This window comes from Bemisia tabaci, chromosome 7, assembly GCF_918797505.1.
Source record: "Bemisia tabaci chromosome 7, PGI_BMITA_v3".
NCBI lineage: Eukaryota > Metazoa > Arthropoda > Insecta > Hemiptera > Aleyrodidae > Bemisia > Bemisia tabaci.
In genome coordinates this window covers 9,279,033-9,301,922 of record NC_092799.1, presented here as the reverse complement: position 1 = coordinate 9,301,922, position 22,890 = coordinate 9,279,033, and the positions used below count along the sequence as shown (strand labels likewise).

The 22,890-nt window shown below is 36.6% G+C and overlaps 4 protein-coding genes across 4 annotated transcripts in view; 3 read left to right on the top strand and 1 right to left on the bottom strand.

The window, feature by feature from the left end:
- twin (CCR4-NOT transcription complex subunit 6-like twin) overlaps nt 1-7,182 on the bottom strand; it is a 101,775-nt gene extending 94,593 nt beyond the window's left edge. The window contains exons 1-4 of the mRNA XM_019048858.2: nt 7,036-7,182; nt 5,972-6,100; nt 5,061-5,247; nt 3,665-3,840 (exon numbers count right to left, since the gene is read on the bottom strand). Of these exons, the coding sequence (XP_018904403.1) occupies nt 3,665-3,840; nt 5,061-5,247; nt 5,972-6,092 (484 nt within the window). The 5' untranslated portion in view covers nt 6,093-6,100; nt 7,036-7,182. The remainder of the gene's footprint in view (nt 1-3,664; nt 3,841-5,060; nt 5,248-5,971; nt 6,101-7,035) is intronic.
- mRpS14 (mitochondrial ribosomal protein S14) overlaps nt 1-22,890 on the top strand; it is a 121,057-nt gene that overhangs the window by 6,070 nt on the left and 92,097 nt on the right. The window lies entirely within an intron of this gene.
- Nucleotides 7,318-13,458, top strand: mRpL4 (mitochondrial ribosomal protein L4). Its single transcript, XM_019048859.2, has 6 exons — nt 7,318-7,659; nt 8,339-8,598; nt 9,500-9,727; nt 10,564-10,673; nt 11,610-11,683; nt 13,247-13,458. Exons 1-6 carry the CDS (start codon nt 7,575-7,577, stop codon nt 13,387-13,389), a joined length of 900 nt encoding a protein of 299 aa, XP_018904404.2. The 5' UTR covers nt 7,318-7,574; the 3' UTR covers nt 13,390-13,458.
- On the top strand, nt 15,182-21,330 carry LOC109035361 (rhodanese domain-containing protein CG4456). The gene is made up of 4 exons (XM_019048961.2): nt 15,182-15,696; nt 16,944-17,117; nt 18,591-18,750; nt 19,953-21,330. Exons 1-4 carry the CDS (start codon nt 15,591-15,593, stop codon nt 20,008-20,010), a joined length of 498 nt encoding a protein of 165 aa, XP_018904506.2. The 5' UTR covers nt 15,182-15,590; the 3' UTR covers nt 20,011-21,330.

Genomic DNA, 22,890 nt, shown 5'->3' with positions numbered 1-22,890 from the left:
ATGAGCCTTCAGCCGTTGCCAAGGTTCCTTCGGTAAAAACCGAATTTACTGGGAAAATTTTGAATATTTTTCCTCCAATTTTTTAGAGATTTTGGTTCACAATTGAATCTAAAATATCTGAAAATTTCAAGGAAAAGTATGCGAAATTCTCTTCAAAAATACATGTTTTACTCGGGGAAATTTGGCAACTCTCGAAGGTCCATACGGCGTCCTTCCTTAGCACGGTAGTGTTGTAGAGGGCGATAAAGTTCCCTGTTTTCCACGCATTCGCGCGAGCCGAAAAATGCTTCCCCAAATAGTGATGACCTTTTTTTTAGTCTTCAGGTTCTTTGGGCGACCGGAGCAGGGTGTCTAGCAAATTTCAAAAATAAAAATCTCTAACATTTTCCCGATTCCCCTGATAAATATGGCCAAAATACCGGGGGGAAATTGAAAATTCCCTGATATTGTATGTATGTATAAAGTCCCTTTTATAGCGCTCTTTGGCGCTCTGCGACCCCTAGCTGCCAAAGTTCCTTATCCTCCCAAAGCCCTTCAGGGAGTTGACAAACCCTTATTTCTTCTAAAACCCCCTGTCGCCACCCTTTCACGGGGCGTCCCCTTCGTCCCGTAAGTACAGACCTACTTAATGGTAATCCCTTGCACATCTTGACTTCCAAAGCCATACTTTTAAATTTTACTATAAGTTCATAAAAATAGTCCTTCATAGGGTGCTATCTAAACTGCCTTTTGAGCTTCCCCTGATAAAAATCCAAGCCATGCAACCCTCTCAAAGGAGAGAAACTAATAAGGAGCAACTATGAAAGCAGCCCTAAAAGTACATCACTGAGATATTTTTCTTCTTTAGAAATCAATTGATTTCAGCTTTAATTGTTTGCACTTTAATTGAGCATTATTAATCTCATCAATGGTACATTGGTTATTCATTCCATATACTTGATACATGGACCGGAATTCCATGACGAATGTTAAAACTGCCTCCACTTGAAATCTTGTTAAGAGTTTCCGTTGTCTGTTGAACTCCCTATACTCACGGCAATTTCAGGCAGATCTCACGTTGAGGAGGATTAAAAAAAGTTTTAAAATTTCAACCATGTGTTAAGTTGAATTGCATTCAAATGAAAGGCACAAAGCCACACCTAGTTGGCACACTGAAAGAGAGGTTTTCAGTTGCACACCTCCAAGAGACTCAAATGTTAAAATTAAACCCCTATTTTTACAATAAACTCACTTCAATCAACTTTCACTTTTAAATCAGTAAAATAATATCTTTCTTGAGTTATGAATTTTGGACAAACGAAAATGGATGACTATTTAAGCACTGGACAACTGTAAACTTATTTTTTCCCAAAATGTGGCTCGGTCCTTTCCTAATTAATTTAAAAATGTTGAGTTGAAGTAGAGTTTGTGAAACCGAGGATTTGTGGCAAATAACTGTTGCATCACGACAAATTCAAAAATTATATCATTGAGTTTTCTTCAGTTTTTCAGCTCTGTGTATTTACATGCTGTCCAGTCATTTGTAAATAAGAGAAAAATTGCAAATGTCTGCAAAGTCAGCAGAAAACTACAATTATAAGTTTGTCATGAGTACTCATGAAAAGCGGAAATTCAAAGAGAAACTGCCGAAACCTGATTGTGCCTGTGGTCAGGCCCGCCACAAGGGGGGGGATACTGGGTCCCTGGCACCGCGGCCCGGGCCCTGGAGGGGCCCGTGACGCAGGTGACAAACCACTACGAATTCATGTGTAACCCTTGTCTCGTAGGGAAAAGTGAAAAAATTACCCTAAAAATTCCGCAGAAGGTGAATAAAGTTTCAAAAACACGCTAGGGCACTATAAAATTTTTCTTACTTTTTTAGAGATTTTCAAGATTTTGAGTACATGTAGAATGATATTTTTAGTAACGGTGTTTCATTTTCTTCCGTTGTTGGATGCTAAGAGGCTCCTTTCTGGGCATCCTCGACTTCAATGGCTTAACTCCCTTGCCATAGACGTACGAAAGGGGAGTCCAGGGGGGCCCGGCTCCCCATAGAATTGAAAATTATCATCTGCCCCCTCAAAAAAAAATTTATAGATGTTTTGAATGCAACAATTCGAAAGTTTTTGGTGCTGAAAGTAAACAAAAAGGCGTAATTATTCTGCAGAAATTGATGGAAAATCTCCATCATAAGAGCTTCATAATGCGTCCAAATAGATTTAAAATTTCAACAATTTCCCGGGGGAGGCCCCCCGGACCCCCCCCCCCCCCCCCCCTGTGCTAGGGGCCCGGGCCAGAAAATTGGCAACAGGGCCCGAGATGGGATGTGGCGGGCCTGCCTGTGGTAATCCAAAGAAACCTCAATCACATAACAAGCTCATTGGAAAATTGCAAAACCCACTGGTGCCTAAAGTACGAAAATTATATTAGAGAGTCTGCTAAACTATAAAGAACCAATCTGGGAGTCTTTGCCAATTCAAACCCCTGATGAGCCCAAAAATTGTGAGTGTTTATGAAAAACCACGATCACATGGATGTCCATTGAGCTGCAAAAGCCCTTTAATGAGCGACAAGTGGTAGTGATGGTCCTCAAAAACCAGAAAATACCACAATCACACTGGTCTGATTCCTGAACTCCGAAAAATTAGGATGACAGTAGGTATTCAGGCTTTAGACTGATTAAAAGGGTATCTCCTAATGACTGTGGTGACTTAAAATTCAAAGGACGTACTCAGATGATATAGTTTTCGAATATTTTTGAACTTGAGGATAAATAAAATTTCCAGTGAACGCATGCTTAGTGTATTGTTCCAACAGCAAATACCTGTTTGCGACATTTCAGAAACTACACCTACCTACTAATTTAAAAAAAGAAGAAACCCAGAGATGTGAATTTTAAAAATGAATATTGTTCAATGAATTCCCAAACGACTCAAAATAAGCAGTGTTTAGAAATCATTGAGAAAATTGGTTAGAAACTTAAAAATAAAAAATATTTAGTAAACAATTTTCCACGAGCCCAGTTGATTCAGTTCCCAAAACTGGTACCACGGAATGCAGTGGAAAATTTGTGATGTGATACAAATTAAGTGTGTCATCCTTAGTTCACAGTAAATCGAATAATCATCTATGACTTTAAATAACTGAGTGTGAATAGGGTCTCTGAGGGTGCGTCATCATTTAAATCCTTCTATTTCCATTACTTCATAAAAAATTCCTCTATACAGTGGTTGCCTAAAATACTTGTTTTTCATTGCCTATACCTCACTTTTTGAACTGTCAATGACAGATGTTTAGAATGGAAAAATAAATTCGGGTTTTGAAAGTTAAGAGTAGAAATACAAAAGGAATCAACTAAAACCTATGGAATCCGACCGGGATGGAATGAATATAACTTTAAAAAATTACATACCTCTGAAGCTACTATTCTAGGTTTATGATAAAAATCTTGTATTTCCGAATCTTCCTGCCAAAAGTCTGTACTTTTGCAGTGCATTTGCCTTTCCAATACAATATCAAAAATTGCATCAACTGAAACTTGCAGAATTGACAAAGATCCTGATAAATAACATAAAAAAATTGCATACCTCGAAGACCACGATTCTAAAATAATAGAAAAAAATCTGGTAATTTTGAAACTTCCTGAAAATAGTCCAACTCATGCTAGGAAAAGAAAAAACCTTACCTGTTAAGCTGTCCAGAAGGTAAGTCAAAAGCTTCTGAGTTCCATTAGGTTCCGCATACAATTTCAGAAACTCCTTGCACAGAGGGTTGCCATTCAACCCGAGTGATTGGAGTTGAAACAACTTCCCCAATTCATATGGGAGGGATCGCAGTAGGTTGTTGTTCAACAGTAATTCCCTGTAAATCATCATACATAATTAAGATAGGAGAGGTGGGAGCACATATACAGTAAAGTCCAATGAAGTCTATAAAAGTACAAACGAATTCGGTGCCCGCTTATTTAGTAATATTGAATTAATATCATGTTCTTTACGACCTCTTCAGCAAGATCAGCTTTTAAAATTTTACTTATCAGCTAACTAACTAATTAACTAAGCTGGTCTTAGCAGTGAATATTTTAATTCTTGATCGCATTTTCTACAACAGTCACGCAACATTTCTACTAGAGACTATTCAAAAATTCACTTATCAGCCCCATTTACCTCAAAATTGGCTAATAGAAAGTAAAATTGTTGAAGACTGAACATGAAGATTTTGCTTGTGCGGAGGAGGTTGTAATGAGCATTATCTGAGAAAATAATGAAATGTCAGCGATGAGGTCCTCCGTAATCCGTGCGATTTCCTTTCACAGGAAGATTTCATTGGTAAACTGCTTACTTAGCTATGAGGATCTTTCAGGAGTGAAATGCTATTAAAGTCAGACAATTTTAGAAATAAATACAGAAAACCTTCTTGGTAACTGGATGAATTTCCTCTTTTGAGAGCTTCACTTTTAAACCCTTGAAATTACTTTTGAGTTTGCAGTTTGAGCAACTTGTTAAGCGATTTGTTTAATAAAGAAAGCCAATTTTTAGTTCACTTGATAGGCTCATTATTCAACCCAAAGCTTAGTGAAAAGGTAATAAAAATGTTCCCCATGAAGGAATCGTTAATTTCCTGAGAGTAAAAGTTTCTACCATTGCAAGGATACAAGTTGAGGGGTCTCCATTTTTCTCTAAAAATATTCTAAATGGATCTGAAAAAAACTTCTAATAATTTTTTTTGAACTATAATTGACTTGAAGCAATGGCTCAAAAATCTTACTATATTTTACTCCAAGTCTTTGATTTTAATTTCAACACTTAAAATTGCTCGAACAGCATCAATATCATATGAAGTTTTCAAGATAATTTGTGACCAGCTACAAGAAAAGAGACCATTGTTTAAGGAGGCGATTGCAGTGTGTGATTTTTGGCGAGTTGGTTCAGAGTAATGGACATGTGGATGTTTTTCCCTGTAAGCAGTAGTGCCATTATTTAACTGATTTCAGAAACTAAGTAGGATTCCTTGGTCCAGCTCAAATAAAAAAAAATAAATATATAAATAAAAAAAATCTGAATAATAATTATGATGCACACCTGAGATAGATTAGTTCACCTAGCTCAGCAGGTAAACTACGCAACTTGTTATTAGAGAGATCGAGGACGTTTAAACTACTTAAGCGAGAGATGTCACCAGGTAGGCGGGAAAGGCAATTGTCATTCAGGTACAGACATGTAAGATGAGTTAATTGCCAAAGGTCTACACTAAGATTTCGGATGGATCCTGCAACAGAATGACAAGAAAAATCATTAAGAGCTTGTTGATGGTATGCAGAACAAATAAAATTGAAAAATGAGTATCATTTGAGAATTCTACATGAGAACATTGAGAGTTTATCTCAATGTTTCGTAAAAAGCCGTGCTAATGAAATTGCTTTTAGAGACTACCTTTGAACAGCAAATGTTTCAGTTAAAAACAGTAGGGGGTCCCATTTTTTTTTTTTTTTTAAACTCAAACTGCCATAATTTTGTCAACTTTCAACCAAATGAGTTGATCTTGGTCTCGATTGAAGACCTCTGGCTTGACAATTAAAATGAAACCAAGATCAAGTCTCCTTGCTAGCTTAGATTTGGAATTACAGAACCAGTCTGGAAAGCCTTCGTATTAATAAAGTTCTATTCTATTCTTAGCAGAAAAGTTGGTACAAATAAGTCAGCCCTCAGCTAGAAGATAGTTTTAGCTGCTATCAAAAATCTAGCTTCTTATCCGATGTTAACGATGGAGGTGACAGCATTCAGGAATAGCATTGAAGACAAAAAGCACTTAGCCCATTCGTTCAATACTTTCCAATGATCCTTGTTGGTGTTACTGAATTCCGCAAAGGTAGCAGAACGGCAAAGTGTTTTAATCTGCAAAGGTTGTTAGCTTTTAAAAATTGTTTTTGAGAAAATTAATATGACCTGGCTGGTGCTATTCTTGAAACTACAACAAATAAGCCAAAACAAACCTGTTATCTCCAATTCAGACCAATACGACTTTTTTCCGGCAGCAACATCCTCAGGTGACATGATGGTGTGCGTCTTTCGAGGGTTGGCATTTTCATACTTATCTTTATTTCCACGCGACATTGTGTAAACTGAAATCAAAAAGTGAACCGGATATTCACATGGAACAGAGGAAATGATGAGCTTGATGTTCCCAGCAAAAATTTCATGAATTGATTGGTGTGAGCGAGGAGTAGAAATGGAGAGTACACTGCCCAGGGCGGACTCATCGTACATTGAGACAAATGTCAATCCCTGATTACCTCCGAATCAGCATCACTCAGCAGGTTATTACATGCAGTTAGATGGCACCACTGATGAGTGGTGACCTAGACGATACTTGACTTTCGTCTCAACATACAATGCGTCCGCTCAATTACAGTGCCATCGAGGTCAAAATGGCTTCTAAGTAAGACTCTTAAGATAGAATATGGAGGGATTGAGAACCAAAGAATAAAACTGTGTCATCCAACATGCTAGTTCTTAATAAATAAGTAGGGCCTTTTCAGGGCTGACAAATGCACAACACAGAAATGAATGGTGAGCGTTGACCATCATCTAACAATTCAGTGGCGCACAGAATATGCTTTGGTATTCCTATGTTCCATGTATTCAATCATTCAATATGAAACAATAGAAATAAAAAGGGTTGTAAAATTATTTTGCAAGAACGGTAGGAGGTCCCAACATACTGTGACCTAACCTCATTAGCAAGTTCAGGGCCCGACAGGGCTCAAATTCTGAGAATTCAGACGAGGGATAACAATAGCTTTCGGCAAGGGAGCTTCTGGAGGTTCGATTGAGGGATATTAAAATGTTTGTACGGTGGAATTCAGAGTATTTGAGGCTGAGATTAGATCACAAAATGAGTGAAATACGGCGAAAAATCTCATCTGTCTGATAGCAGCCGAGAGTGTCGAGACCGCTCATCCTGCCAATGACGCCGCGAAAATTTCAAGCTGCGGCGACGAAAGAGCGCTGAAAAGCTGATCAATCGAAGGGGGTAAATGATGAAAATTGACATTACCTTCATCTACCTGAGCTCGCAAAAGGCCTCGACTGGTTTTACTTCGAAATTCACTTTCACGGACCGACTGTAAGACGACGATAAACAAAGCAATTTCGCAACGAATTACACCGCAATCGCATTTCAAGGTACAACGACGCTCAACTATCATCGCGATAAAAGTGAGGTTAAAAGGTTGTTTATCATGCGGATTGGCTCGGCTCTGCTCTGTCCTGTCCGCAAGAGATTTAATGTAAGGAATTTTGGGATAATTTGGAGGAAGCTGTGTCTCTTTGTAAGGTGATAATACCGAATACGTTTGTTCTCTTACCCCAGTGCAATATCCATCCATCCCAAGTGTCCATCAAGCCCTTCACATAGTTTTGCATGCAAGTATTCCTCTGTGAATCTTCCGGTCAACTACGAAAAAGGACGAATAGATCTTCATGTGTATTGTGCAATTATGAGAGCTAGAATTACCTAGTAGAACTTAATTTTCTCTATTCTCTTACGAACTTATTGTGATCCTATTTTGAAAGATTTCAAGAACCCATCATACAATGATGAACCTTCGCATTTTGAATCGTTTGAGAGGGAGCGTTGTGAATGTCCTCCGAGCCTCGAGGTTCTCATCATCGGTTGAAGGTATGTCAACATTATCAGTCTTAGTTTCATGATCTTTTTTGCTGTAAACTTTTTTTAAACAAATGATGGGTATGCTACCTTTCGGCGAAAATTACACAAAATCTGTGTCCGAAACGCCCTAGGTGTAGTAGAATTAGTGTAGGTAATATAAGTTTGCCATTGTTTACTTCTGACTGTCTGGCACAGTTGATCATTCTATTGCCGGTCATCACACGTTGCTGGTACCTATCCTCAATGATAAATTTTCAATCCATATTGGATGGCAGCAGTGCAGTTGCATGCAAACGGCAATTGCAAACCATGAACTTAACTGACACTAGTACAAAATAAAGGTAAGCTGATGTCTGATTTTCTGTGATCAAACTACATGTAACATGTTGAAGTAAGTTGGTTTTCATGATCAATAGATGTGATCCAGAATCAGCTTTTCTATTGAAGTTTAATGAGAATGAACTTTGCTTTTGCCCTTTAGTTTTCATGTAAAAACAATGCTCAACATAATATGCAGTCCTTTATATCCTGTTATGCATACTATCTTCATATTCCAGCAAATCAAAATGAAATTCAATGATACTTATCAACTGTAGTTTAATGCAATGTACATTTTTAGCTGTCTTGATCTCTTTCCTGTTTTAAATCTACTTTATTACGAAAACTCTAATTTTTTTTCTGTGCTCAGGTACAGGTGCAAAAGAAATCAATACAGAACCAAATAGCAGGCCTATTATTGATCCAGATGTAAATCCTCTGATGAAAACGAGAGAATTGAAGCTCTTACCAAAGTTTTCAGAACCACGCCAAGCCTGGATTGAGACTCTCAATTGTATAGATGATAAAATAATCGGATTAACTACTCTACATCCCGAAGTATTTGGTGTTGGTCCTCGGATCGATATGATTCACCTGAATGTAAAATGGCAGAGAAATATACGCTATGTGGTATGTATCTTTGTTCTTTATCCTATCTTTCACTAGCAAATGCACTTTTATTCTCTAAGTATGTATCACCCTATGCAAATTGGCTCCAGTTTCCAATAGAGAACTTCAATTTCTGGCTCATCCGTGAAAACACTTAATTGCACATAGAGAAACTAATGGTGCATACATAGTTCCAATACTGAGGTAGAAAATATAATTCCTTATTGATAAAAGCAGTTCAATTAGAGGCTCAACTTCAGCTAGAATATTAAAAAAAAAAACTTTCGGAATAAGGAGCCCCATTAGTGATAATGACGGTTCTACAATGTATTTCAATAGGAGATCTATTGGTTTCAAGCAGTGTAGGAAATATTTAAGGGTAGCCCTGCATTAAACAATTACGTTTTAGTTTGATGATTCATGTTTTATGGTAAGTAAGCTCATTTTGTGTAAAATTGTCTCAAGTTTGTTTGAGATTCTAAGTTAGTTGGATTGCATTATGCAAAAAGGAACCGCTAGCATTGCAACTAGCGTTGTGCAACTTCATCTTTTGCAATAAAATTGCGAAAATCGTGAAAAACTATGAAATTTAGATGGTAATTTTTGTCTTAAATTAACACTTTTTAGCGAGTAAAATAGAAACTATTAATGGATAATCGGGTTTTTCCTCCAAGGCAAATTAAGTTGCACAATCTTAGCAACATTGCAATGCTAGTGGTTCCTTTTTGCAAAATGCAATCCAATTTATGAGCGGATCCGTGATACAATAGCCTTTGTCACAGGTTTATACTACTTGAGAACAAGAAAAAAACATCAAGGAAGTCCATCGTAAAGATCAAGCAAGACCACAGTTTTTTCTGGTGTTTCCTACGCTTAACCTAACAAAATCATTTACCAAACCAATTACCCTATTTTTTTCTAGTCTTTTGCACATGCTAAGACCCGCCACGAAATGCCGGGTACTCGCAGGAAGCCGAGACCCCAGAAAGGACTAGGAATGTCGCGTCACGGAGATTTACGATCGCCTCTCTTCACTAAAACTGGAGGCGTAGCACACGGACCTCGCTCCCCCACTCCTCACTTTTTTGTGCTTAGTATTTGGGAACGGATAATTGGACTAACATCAACTCTGTCCATCAAGCATGCTCAGGTAATGGTGAACTGTTGTATTCCCTTCCTTTTTCCTTGTGTTCTTAAAGCAATAAAAAGAGTTTTTGTTTCCAGCAGGATACTCTTAAGCCAAAACGATTAATGTTTTGTATATTTTCAACAACTGGCTTCTTACTCCGAATAATAGTGAATATCGCTGGAAACGTCAGGATTCACCTGACTCCAAAGAGATGATAGGTGGCAGGCAATGTGATCATGTTATTTAAAGACATACTGTGATTGGTCCAAATTCGATGAGTGGGTAGGCAGGAGTGGTTCCCAACAATGATGTTGGACTTCGCAATAACAACCTGATGAGAAACGAAAACATACTGTTATGTGCTTTTGAAGGTTGCCCGAGACAGCGAAGTTATATCATTGCACCTGTTTTCCCCTCTTAGCCTCCTGGGTTACTTTACGTTGCTTGCGCAGGTACTTGAAAATTCTCCCTTGATTTTCCATCCACGATTTGCCTTTAAATTCTAAAAAATCAACAAAGTACACCTGAAATTATATGAAATTACTATAGGAAAAGTAACAGTTCAATTTGTTTCTTAGAAATTGCAGGAGAAACAAAGCCTGCTGCCCAGCTTCTAGTACTTTACTTGACAGCCAATCATGGTCAAATCTGTTGCAGGTTTCTCAACCTCCAAGCGTCTAAGCCTAAATGGCGCTTGTGATACTTTGGCCAGAAGGTGACAGTTTCCCTTAAAGATCAGCAACTGATAAAGACTATGATTTCAGTCTCAAAGCATGAAAGAATACATTCTTTTTCACAAATGGTTAGCTTGTAGTTGTTTTCTGTAGCCTGATTATTAGTCTTCTTTTCTGTTTAAGGACGATTTGCATATTGTCGACAGCTTAGACATACCAACTGAAAACAAGGGTTACATCCAGGACCTGGTGGAAGCAAGAAAATGGGGACCATCAGTTTTAATGGTCGATGTGTAAGTACTCGCAGAAAATATTTGGGGGTGCTATCTGGAGGGGCCATTACTGAGTCCACCTGTTCAGGGTGTCTACAAGTCCCAGAATTTCCGGAAATAGTACCGATTTTTTAAGGAAGGTCCAGAAGCACTGAGAAAGTGCGGAAATTCCGCAAAAGGTCCGGAATTTTTTTCATTTTCTGGTCATTTTTGTCTCAATTTGAGCGAGAAATTCAAATTTTTCTAATGAGGAGGTACTGAACTTTTTAGGAATGTACTGAAAAAGCACTGTAAAAGTATTGATTTTTGGCCCACCTGTTTGAGTAGACACCCTGCAGTTGCGGAAACCGCCAGGCCATTTTTTTTCAAAAATGATTGTTTGCGTTTCCAGACTCTGTGCTCATCTTTTCATTTTCTGTTTAAAAATAGTAGGATCTTATCAGGGTTCCACAAGTAACTCCATAAAATTTTGTCGGCGATTGCACACTCTTTTGTCATTCATAGTAAGTTGGTTTCTTGGCCTTTCACCTGTTACAAATTGTCGCTTCCCACAAAAAAGAGCTTATCTTGTTTACACTGTCTCAGTATTTCTTCCAATATTTTATTTTTTCATGGGGGAACTGTCACATGAATTAGTCTGAAAGTTTCAGAGAAGGCTGGAGATGACTGGAAAAAGTGAAAAAAAAAAAATACTGGTTACCTCTTATACCCCATTTGGTAGTCCATTGACTATCGGTTTTTTTCCTGTTCGTTTGTTCGTTCATTTTTGAGTCAAAAGAAGTCACAATATACATCTGTGAGTGCCTCTTATCTTCATATTAAATGAATAAATTGTATCTGTCTCTTTCTAATCATGGAGTTTTTTACAATCTTTAACGAGCCTTAAGAAAGCTGAAAATCTCAAGGTTTTTCAACTCAGTTTTTATAAATTTTAATTTTATTTTTTCTGTTTCACAGACCCGACTTGATGCCGCGCAATATAACCGTTGCCACAGACGAAATTAAACACATCAATTTAATGCCAGTCTATGGTAAATATTTATCCATTTATCACTAAATGAACGGGTAAAAACCCAGGATACAAGACAAATAATACAACAAGGCAACAAATATTTGCAAATTTCTCTCATATTGTTACAATAGCTTTTATTTGTTCTATTGTTAGGTGTCAAAACTGGAATCAAAAAACTATTTACGACAGATTATTTTATTAGGAGGCTCCTGAATATGTACTTATCAGAAATTGAATCTTTGATTAAGTCATCATCATTTCAAAAGTGAAACTTCAGTTTATACAAATTATTTAAAATCTTATGGCTGTGGAAAAAATCATAACTTACATAAGCTAATTGACATCATCCAACTACATGTCTTCTGAGAATAGATTCTCTGAAATAAGCAGCAAATATTTGCATTTTTCTGTTTTATAAGTATTCAGTTATTTGTACCTTTAACCTCCTCTTTGGGAGAGATCTTATCTTCTCATGATTTACAATGACCCAAATTCTTGCCGAAGATCCTATAATTCTTGCTGAACATCCCTAAATTCTCGGGATGAACTGCTGAATTAGATCAGCATTTAACATTTTGAAGTGAGAGTCATCGTAGATGAAGACATTCAAGGACTTTTTGCAGGGTTGCAGTACAGTTTTTCTTTTGTAAAATTTCTTAGGAAACCATGAAAGTTCAATGAAAAGTTGAAAAAATCATTTTCAGGAAGAGAAAAAGGTAATCAAAAGCTGACAGTCGAGTCGACGTAGCTAGGCCTGAGTTCAGGCAATCAGCAAACGCTGTTACCCCTGCCTGGTTACATCATCAAAGCCTGCCGAATAGATCATTTCAAATGAGTTCCATTTTTGGTATTTTCAAAACAGGATTGCTTTGCCATTTAGGGTTATAACAAATATACTAAATATTCCTTGAAATTTAGGTCACTCTGTACTTTCAGAAAATGGAAAAAAAAAAAAAAAAAATAGATGCTACTAACCCATTAGTTGCTAGCAGTTGCAGTTAAGCCATCTTTTTGTCTATTATTTTTTTCTTTGCAACTGAAAAACAAAAGTTGCCGAAGTAACATCCTGGAGGTTAAAAATCCGCGCGACACCTCTTGAATGTTGTCATGGACACTACGACTGTTAAAGTAACATCCTAGCTACGTTGAATTAACAACTGTAAGGTTCATATCAACATTCAAGAATTGTCGCTCAGATTTTTAACAACCGGGATGTCACTTCAGCAACTTTTTTTGTGTGATATTTTTATCCATAAAATGTTTCCTTTACTTGAGGACCTATCATCAATAATGGGCCAAGTGCCTTAAAGTTGATCATCAATTACGCGACAAGTGCCATAAAGTTGATTACACCAACACTAGTCACTAAACCTATCTCTCAAATACTGTTCACTCTACTCTGGTGTTGGTGGGACTTTTCCTGTTTCGCAGCATGTTGTCCTTGGTGCTTGGAACAATATGCCACGTCTCAATTTTCAATTTGTTGGCTTTTAGCCCATTATTACTGACGTCTTCACCTTCTTTCTAATAATCTAGCGGTTTTGATTCATTTTAATCAAGATTTTAATTTTTTTTGTTTTAGGATTAAACGTTTACAGCATGTTAAAACACGACACACTCATTCTAACCGTTGATGCAGTGAAACGGATTGAAGAGAAAATCTTGTATCAACTTAACAGAATTGATAAAGAAAAAGTCTGTGGAAAGTTTGAAATAGACCAGTAGAATGAAGTGAGTAATTGTAATATTGTAAATAATGAAAATCTTTTCAATAAACCAGTTGTTTTTTATTAATTGGTTTCAGAAATACTTTCTTGCTCCCTCCCCAATGGCAAATTGTAAATTGAATATTATTGAGGTCGGACTCAGTGGGTTGGTTCTCCCACAGTTTTAAAGAAAGAATAATCAATTCGGTAAAGTTTTTATCCTGAACGAGTTTCCATCGTGGTGAGCATTTTGACTATGGTCACCTTCAGCCACGTTTTGTGAACAAAACTGTCATTTTTGTCACAACTGTAGCGTGAATTCTAAATTGTTGAAATGTTTCAAATTTTGCCAAATAAAAGTACCGAAAAAGTACTGAATTTTTGGATACTACATTCCTTGGAAAAGTACTGATTTTTGGCTGGCCAGTTTTCAAAAAATGTTCTCGTTTTCTTTATAAAGGTTTTTGTGAAATCATTCTTTATCAAGTTGTTCATCTGCGTCTGGGAGTTTGTTGAAGATCTCAAACGAGTTAAACTATTTATTTTTACTTTCCAATATTTTGATATTACTCTGTGTGTATCGTCTGATAAAAACAAAAAAGCCATCTTTAAAATATGACCCCTCTTGAGAATTTGCAGTCACTCCATGGCCAACCATGGCTGTTATTTACAAGTGCAAAACTACAAGACCCAAGCCCCTATATATACGTTTTTGTGTGATTTCTATGGTAGCATTATGTACAAATCTTAAGAAAGGCACATTCCTCTCACTTATCAGTTTTACCTATCGCTGACATCAGGATTGAATTACTCGATCTTGATACAAAAGTGAACAAATTGAAACTTAAAGGTGCCTCTTTTCATTCACTGGAAGCTTTTGGACTGGAGCTTGATCAGACCTAAAGTTATTTTATCAGTCATAATGACGAGACATCTCGACGCTGAAACTCCCGAACCACACATCTCGGTTTGCGACATCGCAGACTTCCTGTCGTGCTTCATTTTTTAAATAGAAAACAACTCAACAGCAAGTCTGAAAAACTGCTGTGGTTTTTCGTCTATGTACAATGAAAAGTCTGTAAAAATTTCAAAGAATCATGTTGATTTCTTTGCTTTTTACAAAATAAAATAGGAGCAGAAATTTTAAAACACCGGATAACGAGTAGGTGGTTTAGGGAGTTTCACCGACCATCTGCGACTGCACTATGTTCTAGGGATGGACGAATATCGAATTCGAATGCGATTATTGTGATTATTTGAGAATTCGAATCTTGGGGTTGCGAATATTCGAATATTTTCGATTATTGCTTCGATTTTTGATTTTTTATGAACCATGAGAGAGATATGACACTTTTAACTAAGACGGTCAGTCATTCCCGTGTGGAGTTGTGGACAAGTTTTAATTAATAATGAGATTAACGATAGAGATGGACGGTTATCGAATTCGAATGCGATATTCGAATATTAGAATGCGACATTCGAATTTGCGATTTCGAATACTTTGGAAGCGAATATTCGAATGTGATGTGATTATCTCTGTGCTGATAATTCGAATATCGAATATTCGATTATCTAAATATTCGACCATCCCTGCTACTACGTTCATTTTTTTTTTTTTTTTTTTTTTTTTTTTTTTTTTTTTACCACTTTAAGTAGCCCACAAGGGCTAATCCCGCGCTTACAATCAGTTCCGGCACTTCAAAATCTGCGGGATTTTTACCGGAAATGGAAACTGAGTAAAAAAAAAAACCAGAAATACCGGAAATGGGGGTCATTGGCCGTGGGTTTTGTTTATTTTTTTAGTTGTTTTTGAGGTTATGTCTCTACTAACGCAGCTGATAAAGTGATAACCAAAGGTGATAACTCACTGATTGTCTACCTACCTTTGTTAATCATTTGTTAATTGTTGTTGCTACTGATAAGTAATAAGTCAAAGTGGCTGTTAAACGTACGGTAAGTGTACAAGTGGCGGAAAATGAATGTAGTGAAATCTACCATCAATGAAACATTGCGATTGAAAAATTTTTGTTAATCAAGAAAATCTTGGTTGCCAGTTTATCTTCCAGTGCAAGCAATTCTTTTCCTTGCTTTTTCTTTTCTTTGCATCCCTACTTTTATTTCTCCAAGTTGAAGCAATCCACTCACTGCATTGACAGTATTTTAAATAGTGGAGGCTTTCACTCTCATCAGCAAGTTTTAACAGCATAATCTTTCCAAGCAATGCAAGCAAATTTATTCCGGAGGTTTCTTCCCGCTTTGGTTTCCTGTTCTTCTATCAAGAGAGGAACTTTTCTGACTCTCAAGCAGGAGAACCTCAATTTTGCCTGTAAGTATGTGATACTTCTCTTCGATTTTCAGAGTAAGAACGATTGAACTCGCTACGCACAAAATTGTTCTCATCACATTTTGTGAGTCCATGACCTCAGTTGAAAGATCGAACTACCTCCACGAGAGATTCGTAGCCTTTTCATATTATCCCCATATCTTTGTCAGTGGATTTATGGCATGGATTATTGATCGGGCAATAGCCAACTGGACATGAATATTTTATCAACTGAAAACCTCTAAGGTGGCCAGCGGGCCGATTATTGAAATTTAAACCAGCACGATGAGACATCAAATTGCGATATATTGCATGGTTGAGACAGGGCTTTGTCTTGTCGTGTCGTGCTGACATAATTTCAATAATCGGGCTGTAGTAATTTTCTTTGTTGCTCAGGTGGATTCTCTTTGAGGCAAGGCGGATAAAGAATGGTGGTCGCATTTCGTACCCTCTGGACGTCACACGGTATCGGGTGCATGGGCCGGCTGAGGCCGGGGGAGTCGGCTCAACCTCGAATTGCATGGCAAAATCCGTACCCTCCTGACGTCACAGTGCTTCAAGATGGCAGCCAAAATCGAAATGCGACCACCATTCTTTATCCGCCTTGTCTTTGAGGAGCAAACTGTCTTCGATTAATTGTTGCCAAATCTGTAAATTCAGTCAGCAATTCACTAATTTAACCGTTATCAATTCATATAAATACTGTTGCAGAAGGAGAGTTATGAGACCTTATTTTCCTGCATATTTTTTTACATCGTAAAAATTTTGTGATGAAGTATTACTTAGGAATCGGACAGTTGTATTCCCTGTTTGACTGGCTTTTGATAATCAACCTTGTTCAAGATGCATATTCAGCAAATATTATACATATTGGTAAAGACAACTGAATCAACCCTGAGTGTGAGTTCCAGGGACATAATGACTAAGAATTTTGAAAAGTCAGAATGACGTCGTTTTAGAGCTGAATCACTCAGTAGATTTGATTGACATTATGGTTATTCTACTCAAGTATTTTAAAAATGATGGTGTCTACCGCAAAGTATGCGTACTTCTTGGTTTGTATCCAAAGCAGTATGAATTCTATACATTTCATTATTTGTTCTTTACTACCTAAAAAGCCACTTTAATTTCAGCCATGTTGTATGATATGATTGAATGAAAACAAAGTTGCTTGAAAGGTATCTCGTGAGATTTTATGAAAAAGCCCACCTTGTAGCTCACAAGCTCTAAATTTTTTTTATTTCTTTCAGATAACACTCGTGTGCAGCTGTTCCAGTCCTCCGTCCCAATGAGTGCTTGTAAAAATGTCGGTTTTGCTGAGTTTAAGGAGCTTTTGGAAAACCCACAAAATATTGTGATTGATGTCAGAGAAAAGCAAGAGCTAGTTGACGATGGAAGGATCGAGAAGACTCATAACATACCCTGTAAGTATTTACGCAGAAAGAATTTTTTTACCACCACAATTATTTGCATAAGTAAATTGTGTTGACGAACATTTGATTTCTAATTTATTGCTTACTTTTAAATATGCGATGCGTTCACCGAAATGCAGGGGTACAGGAAATATTTCTCCTCGAGTCTTACTGAGCTTGAAAAAAATTCCAATTCTCCTATCATTTCAGGGCGAATATTTTTTTCCTTATAAAAATGTGCATTCTCTAATCTGACAGTCATCTTGGCAAAAATTGGAGACATGCATTATCCAATAGTTAAAATGGTGCTCAAAATCTAACCACAAAACTTCCCAACTTCCAAATATTCCAAACAGTTTTCCAATTCATAATATTTTCCAAAAACTCCTAGAAAAAACGGCTAAAATTTCCGTATTAGGAAACCCTTTTTGGCTATTTTTTTAAAGTAAAATTTACAAGAAGTAAAAATGTAAGGTAAAAAGCGTTAAAAAACTCTTAAAATATCACTATAGTTTTTTTTAAAAAAAATTTCAAACATTTTTAGCTTTGAAAAACCACGGTTGATACTTTAAGAGTTTTTTTAACACTTTTTTACTTAAATTTTACCACTCCTAAATTTAACTTTAAAAAATGCCCAAAAAGGGTTTTCTTGTACAAGAATTTTAACAGTTTTTTTAAGAGTTGTCTTCTTGAAACTTAAAGAGTTTTTTTTAAAAAAAATGTAACAGTTATTGCTAACAGGAAAGTGGTTTTGATGGCTGTGCTCTAATGTTAATGTAGAGTTGCCAGCGGTCTGAAAAACCAGGAAAGTCAGAGCATTTGTGGGAAAAGTCATGGAATTTCTGACACATTTACTAATTACTAAAACAAATCACTGATCTTCCGACTAAATTTTCACCATTTATAAGGCTTGTCATCTTTCAACCAATTACCTACTAAATGCATTTTTCCATAATTTGATCTCCAGATAAGAAAATTTTGTCCAAAGTTTAGCGAAAGTCAGCGCATTTAAGAAAAAAAAATAGGTGGAGGTTTTGTTGGGCAAAGTCAAGGAATTAGAAAATTTCGGAATCAGAGAAAAACAAAAAAAAAAGTGAGAAAAAATTGAAGAAAAGTCAGTGAATTTGAAGATGAAGAAATTATGGCAACCCACCAATATCTGTCTTATATTGAAGAAAGGCTCGAGCCCTTTTTTGTTCCCTGTAATTACGGATTTAGACGTAACGGTTTCTTGAAGCAATCTGAGAAATCCTTCTTGATCAGACAAACAAAATTCTACCTAGCACTTGACCTACCCAATAGCTTAAAAACTCGGAACAATGCCTTGAACTTTATTCTTTATCTCTGAACATATTGTTTTCGACGCGCTTTCAAAAAACAGTGCGCTGAAGTCAGGCTCTTGTCTTTACAAACGTCATTACGGCACTCTTGATGTTATATTGACCATGCTCAGATGTTTGAAATTTTTTCTTCTTCCTTTTACAGTAGGCGAAGTCACTCAAGCCTTACAACTTGAGCCATCAGCATTTGAAGCAAAGTATGGATTCCCAAAACCTAGCCCTGATAGCAATCTTATCTTCAGCTGTCGTTCTGGAAAGAGAAGTTTAAATGCTTGTGGTATAGCTGAAAAACAAGGATTCAAAAAGTGAGTATTTGTTTGGCAATTTCTATTTTTGATCAATATGAGGGATCTTACCTATTGCCATTTAAAACTCGTAATAGGCAATGTGATATCAAGCATTATGATGTATGCTTTCTCATTAATATTTAATATAGAACACGATGTGTGCAATGAAAAGTGTTGAAAGTATTTCCCAACGGAGATCTTGATTTTTTTATGCATTAATTCAAACCATCCGCTCAAAAAATAAACTGTATTTTACTTGAGTTCAATTGCACACTAAACTTTACTGAAACCTTCTCTGCGGTATGAAAATAAAGCAACCTCAATCCCAGCGCTTCAGCTCAATTGTTGCATGTTGTTCCAACATTTTGAACAACACAGAGCGAAGAAAGAACTTAGCTTGATTAGGAAGCCTGCCAAAACCTTTGTGGTGAACAATTCAATTAACGAAGATTCCTGTTTTTCAATGAATTCTGGTTTTTAAGGAAATTTAAATTTTTCGTTACGAGTGCTACAGGTGTTACAGGTGGAAGGAGTTTGGTCTGTAGAGTTTTTAATTATTAGGGACTGTTTTGTTTTTTTTATACATGAAATTAGGGTCTTTTAGGGACAGATGTTTGAGACGCTGTTAGGATAGATGGAAGTTGCCCTTGTGGGCAAATTGAAGAAGAAAAGAAAAAGAAAAGAGAATGCTTAAATGCGTACCTTGTCTAGTGGTCCATCAGAACTTAGGGCAAGGCAAATAATATTTCAACAACGTTGTTCCACAAATATTTTACTGTAAAGACACCCGAAAATGTCAAACCAAACAAAAGTTCTGATATAAAAGAAAGGGGTCAAAAATTAAAAAACTCAGTAGCACCTCGATGTTTATTAGTCTCGGTTTTACAGTTTTAAAAGTTCTGATGTAAGGTTTGCAGTTTAAAAACAGAACTTTGGAGTAAAAGCAATGTGAATTTTGAATTTGCCGTGTTCGCAGTTGAAATCAGTTGAAATAAAATGTAATTTTACACCCTTGATTGGCGTAGAAAAGAACTAAATCACTTGCAACTTCCACAAAAGAATTACACTGTTCCAGTTTTACCATCGGTATTCCCATTTCCTCATGTTAATGAGTTTTCAAATGCCTCTTCAAATCTAATGAGACACCCCTTGCATTATGTTTCTCTTGTCTTTAAAAACAAAATAAAGATTAATGTTTCTGGTTCCATTTTTGCTTTCAGTCTATGGAATTACAGCGGAGGGTTTTTGGATTGGAGCGAACAAACCAAAGGTAAATGAGCCATCAAGAAGGCATTTCTTTAAATTGTTCTCGTCATTATGCTTGGCATGTAATCAGAGATAAGAAAAAAGACATGGTGTAATGAGAACAGAATTTGCCAAAATTATGGATGCTGAGTAGATTCTGAACAGTCATAGAGTTATCATTAGAGAAAAATGGAGGATGCTCATTGGTACGAACCCAACAAAAAACATCAGTGAAGGAACTAAAAGTACGTCACTACATTAAGTATAAATTTGGAAACATTATATTAACAGGAAATAAATCCTATGGCTTATTCATAAAAGCACCTATTTGTAGAGAGAATCAATGAAAATTGAATTGTTCTCTAGGTGAGGGCAAAAGTTAGTGCCTTTTTGTGTAATTTCATTCAATTAGTGTTACATGCCTTTTTAATTTCAACTTCAAAAAATTGTTAGTCTATTCTGGTCGCAGGAATAGCGTAAGTAGCTGCTATGAGTGAACAAAAGACAGAGTTTAACAGATATGCACTAAGTCGCATCAAGTTTGAATGGAGGGATATGGGTATGAAATTCTATCACTCCACTATACTCAATGTTAAGAACAAAGCCAAGCAAACATTTTTACAAATATTTCAGTGTGGCACTGAAGAGTGAAACTCCCTGAAGAGGAAATTTGCACTGTGTTTCGAGCTATTTATCTCTTTGATGAGAATGTCAGTTTTATACCGAAATATTTAGTGTACGTTTGCAGAATCATCCACACTCTCAAAAAAGCACAAGTGTTGAGCCACTTACACCGCACTCTGTTTGGAAATATTTTCATGTTCAAAATATTTTTTCCTGACTTTGAATTTTCTATAGGAGAAAATTGATTCCTAGTCGAATTAAGAACTTAACTCTTGACTTCGTAGCTCTTTTCCCCCCAAAATGTGCTATAGTGTGTGCCTGTTAAACTCGCTTTAAATTATTATTATTTAATTTTACTCAATTCTGCTCCCTTTCAATCACCGAAGGCATAACATGAGCAAGTTAACAGTAGATAGGTCACCTGTTCAGATTTTTTAAATTCTTCTTTATCATCTGTAAGTTGTAAGAAATTTGTTTAAACATTTAGCGGAGCTTTAACACTGGTGAAACTAAGAATAAGGTCCTAAAAAAATGCTGTTTGTAACAAAAAAAAAAAGATGCTTCAAACTTTTTACTAATTTTCTCGGCATGTATTGTCAGTGTTACAAATTGAAATCTTATATGCTGTACTTTGTGTCTGTGATCTATAGAGAGTATCTTAAAGTTAAAGTTTTTAATTTTAAACATTTGTAGTTAATGCTTGTTAATAAATCAATTTGAATTCAAAAATTGTCATCGTTATTCATTGAAATAAATTTCAATTTTGGATTGTGCCGTCTGCATTAATAAAAAACATAAAGTTTTAGAACAGTGAGGCCTTGAATTGTGAAGCTTAGAGTGGAGCTATATTTATTGTAACAGGGCCAGATTTATGATTTTTTGCCTGCTGATAACAGTTTGCCGTTCCTATTCTGAAAAAGATCACCCCTGAATACTTTAAAAGCCAAAACAAAACGAAAAAATGTATCACTTTGAAATCTGTTGCCCTCTAAAATTTGCTGTGATGTGCCGTCCACCCCTTAAATCCGGTCCCGGAGTACTTGCGGTATTTTTAAAACTGGAGACATGGATAGGTAAAGTAACCTGGAACAAAGGAAAAAAGTCCAAAATTTTTCTGCAGGTCCAAAGTACGAACAAACTTCCCATCAGATTTTGGGCGCTGAATATTCATGGTGTACTTTAAATTCGTGGCACAAAATTTATGAGCCTAGACACGGTGAAAATTATACAACTCAATTTTTTGAGATGGCTTTTGGTTCATGATCGTTGAATGTTGCCAACTTAAGTCATCTAGTGACTCAGTTTAAATAATCATTGAAAAATTTATAATTTTCAGGGCTGGATTTAAAGTTGAAGGTCCAATGACGTTTAAAGTCCATGAAGGAGACTAAGAAAGAAAGCCGTCTTTTTTTTAATCGGCCCTCATTTTCTTAATTTAGAATCCACACCAAATAAATTTACATACCTACAGGCGGCAACAGAAGATTGTCTGATGTCAGATAAGCATAAAAAAAAAAGCAAGGATCAAGTCGACAGATTATCTATCGTAGTCTAAAAAGCGTAAACTCATTTTCTATGGACTCTATCTTCGGGGAACTGCTGCAACCCTTAGCCCCCCCCCCCCCCCCCAAATCCAGTTCACCTAATTTAAAATTGCTTTCCTGGTAGGCTCACTCAGAGGTTTCCCACCTTCAATTTTTTGAAATTCCCGCCATGTCAAGTCCGTTCCATAATCTGATTTCCGGTCCCGAAAAATGAACCGAACCGGAAACAGAAGAAATGTGGTTATGTATATGTTTACATCTTGAACTTAGAGTTTGCTTTTTATCTTTACCAATCGAGTGAACAGATTGGCCCAGATATTCCGGACCACATTTCACCAAAAACTGCTGTTTGTCAAACCGCCGTCAACACCTACCAAGCGGCGAGTAGGCTTTCGGCCGTGCTCGGCAATCTTCGTAGCCAATCAGGTTGCCGCTCGCCGCCCGTAATCTCGAAGATGGTTCGGCTCTCGGCTGCGGCTCCCACACACCACCCTCCTACACTTTTCAAATTTTGGCATTCGGTCTGATTCTCTTTTCCTCTTTTCCGTAATTAATAACAATAAAAAATTCATTTAGTCATTTCTTAGCGGCACCTTGTCCAATTTGTGCCTAGAGCCTCTACAACTTTGCAAGTTTGGACGTTACCTTTTGAACATTTCATCCCTTCCCTTTGAATACAAAATACACTTCACACATCACACGGGACTTTTATCTGCATATTATTTACTTGGCTTTATTCGCAAAG

Excerpts from the sequence above, each read along its gene's own strand:
- mRpL4 (XM_019048859.2), top strand. The coding sequence starts at position 7,575 with ATGATGAACCTTCGCATTTTGAATCGTTTGAGAGGGAGCGTTGTGAAT. Across the intron at positions 8,599-9,499 it reads AGAGAAATATACGCTATGTG|TCTTTTGCACATGCTAAGAC; the intron begins GTATGTATCTTT and ends ATTTTTTTCTAG. Across the intron at positions 11,684-13,246 it reads CAATTTAATGCCAGTCTATG|GATTAAACGTTTACAGCATG; the intron begins GTAAATATTTAT and ends TTTTTGTTTTAG.
- LOC109035361 (XM_019048961.2), top strand. The coding sequence starts at position 15,591 with ATGCAAGCAAATTTATTCCGGAGGTTTCTTCCCGCTTTGGTTTCCTGT. Across the intron at positions 15,697-16,943 it reads GGAGAACCTCAATTTTGCCT|ATAACACTCGTGTGCAGCTG; the intron begins GTAAGTATGTGA and ends TATTTCTTTCAG. Across the intron at positions 18,751-19,952 it reads GAAAAACAAGGATTCAAAAA|TCTATGGAATTACAGCGGAG; the intron begins GTGAGTATTTGT and ends TTTTGCTTTCAG.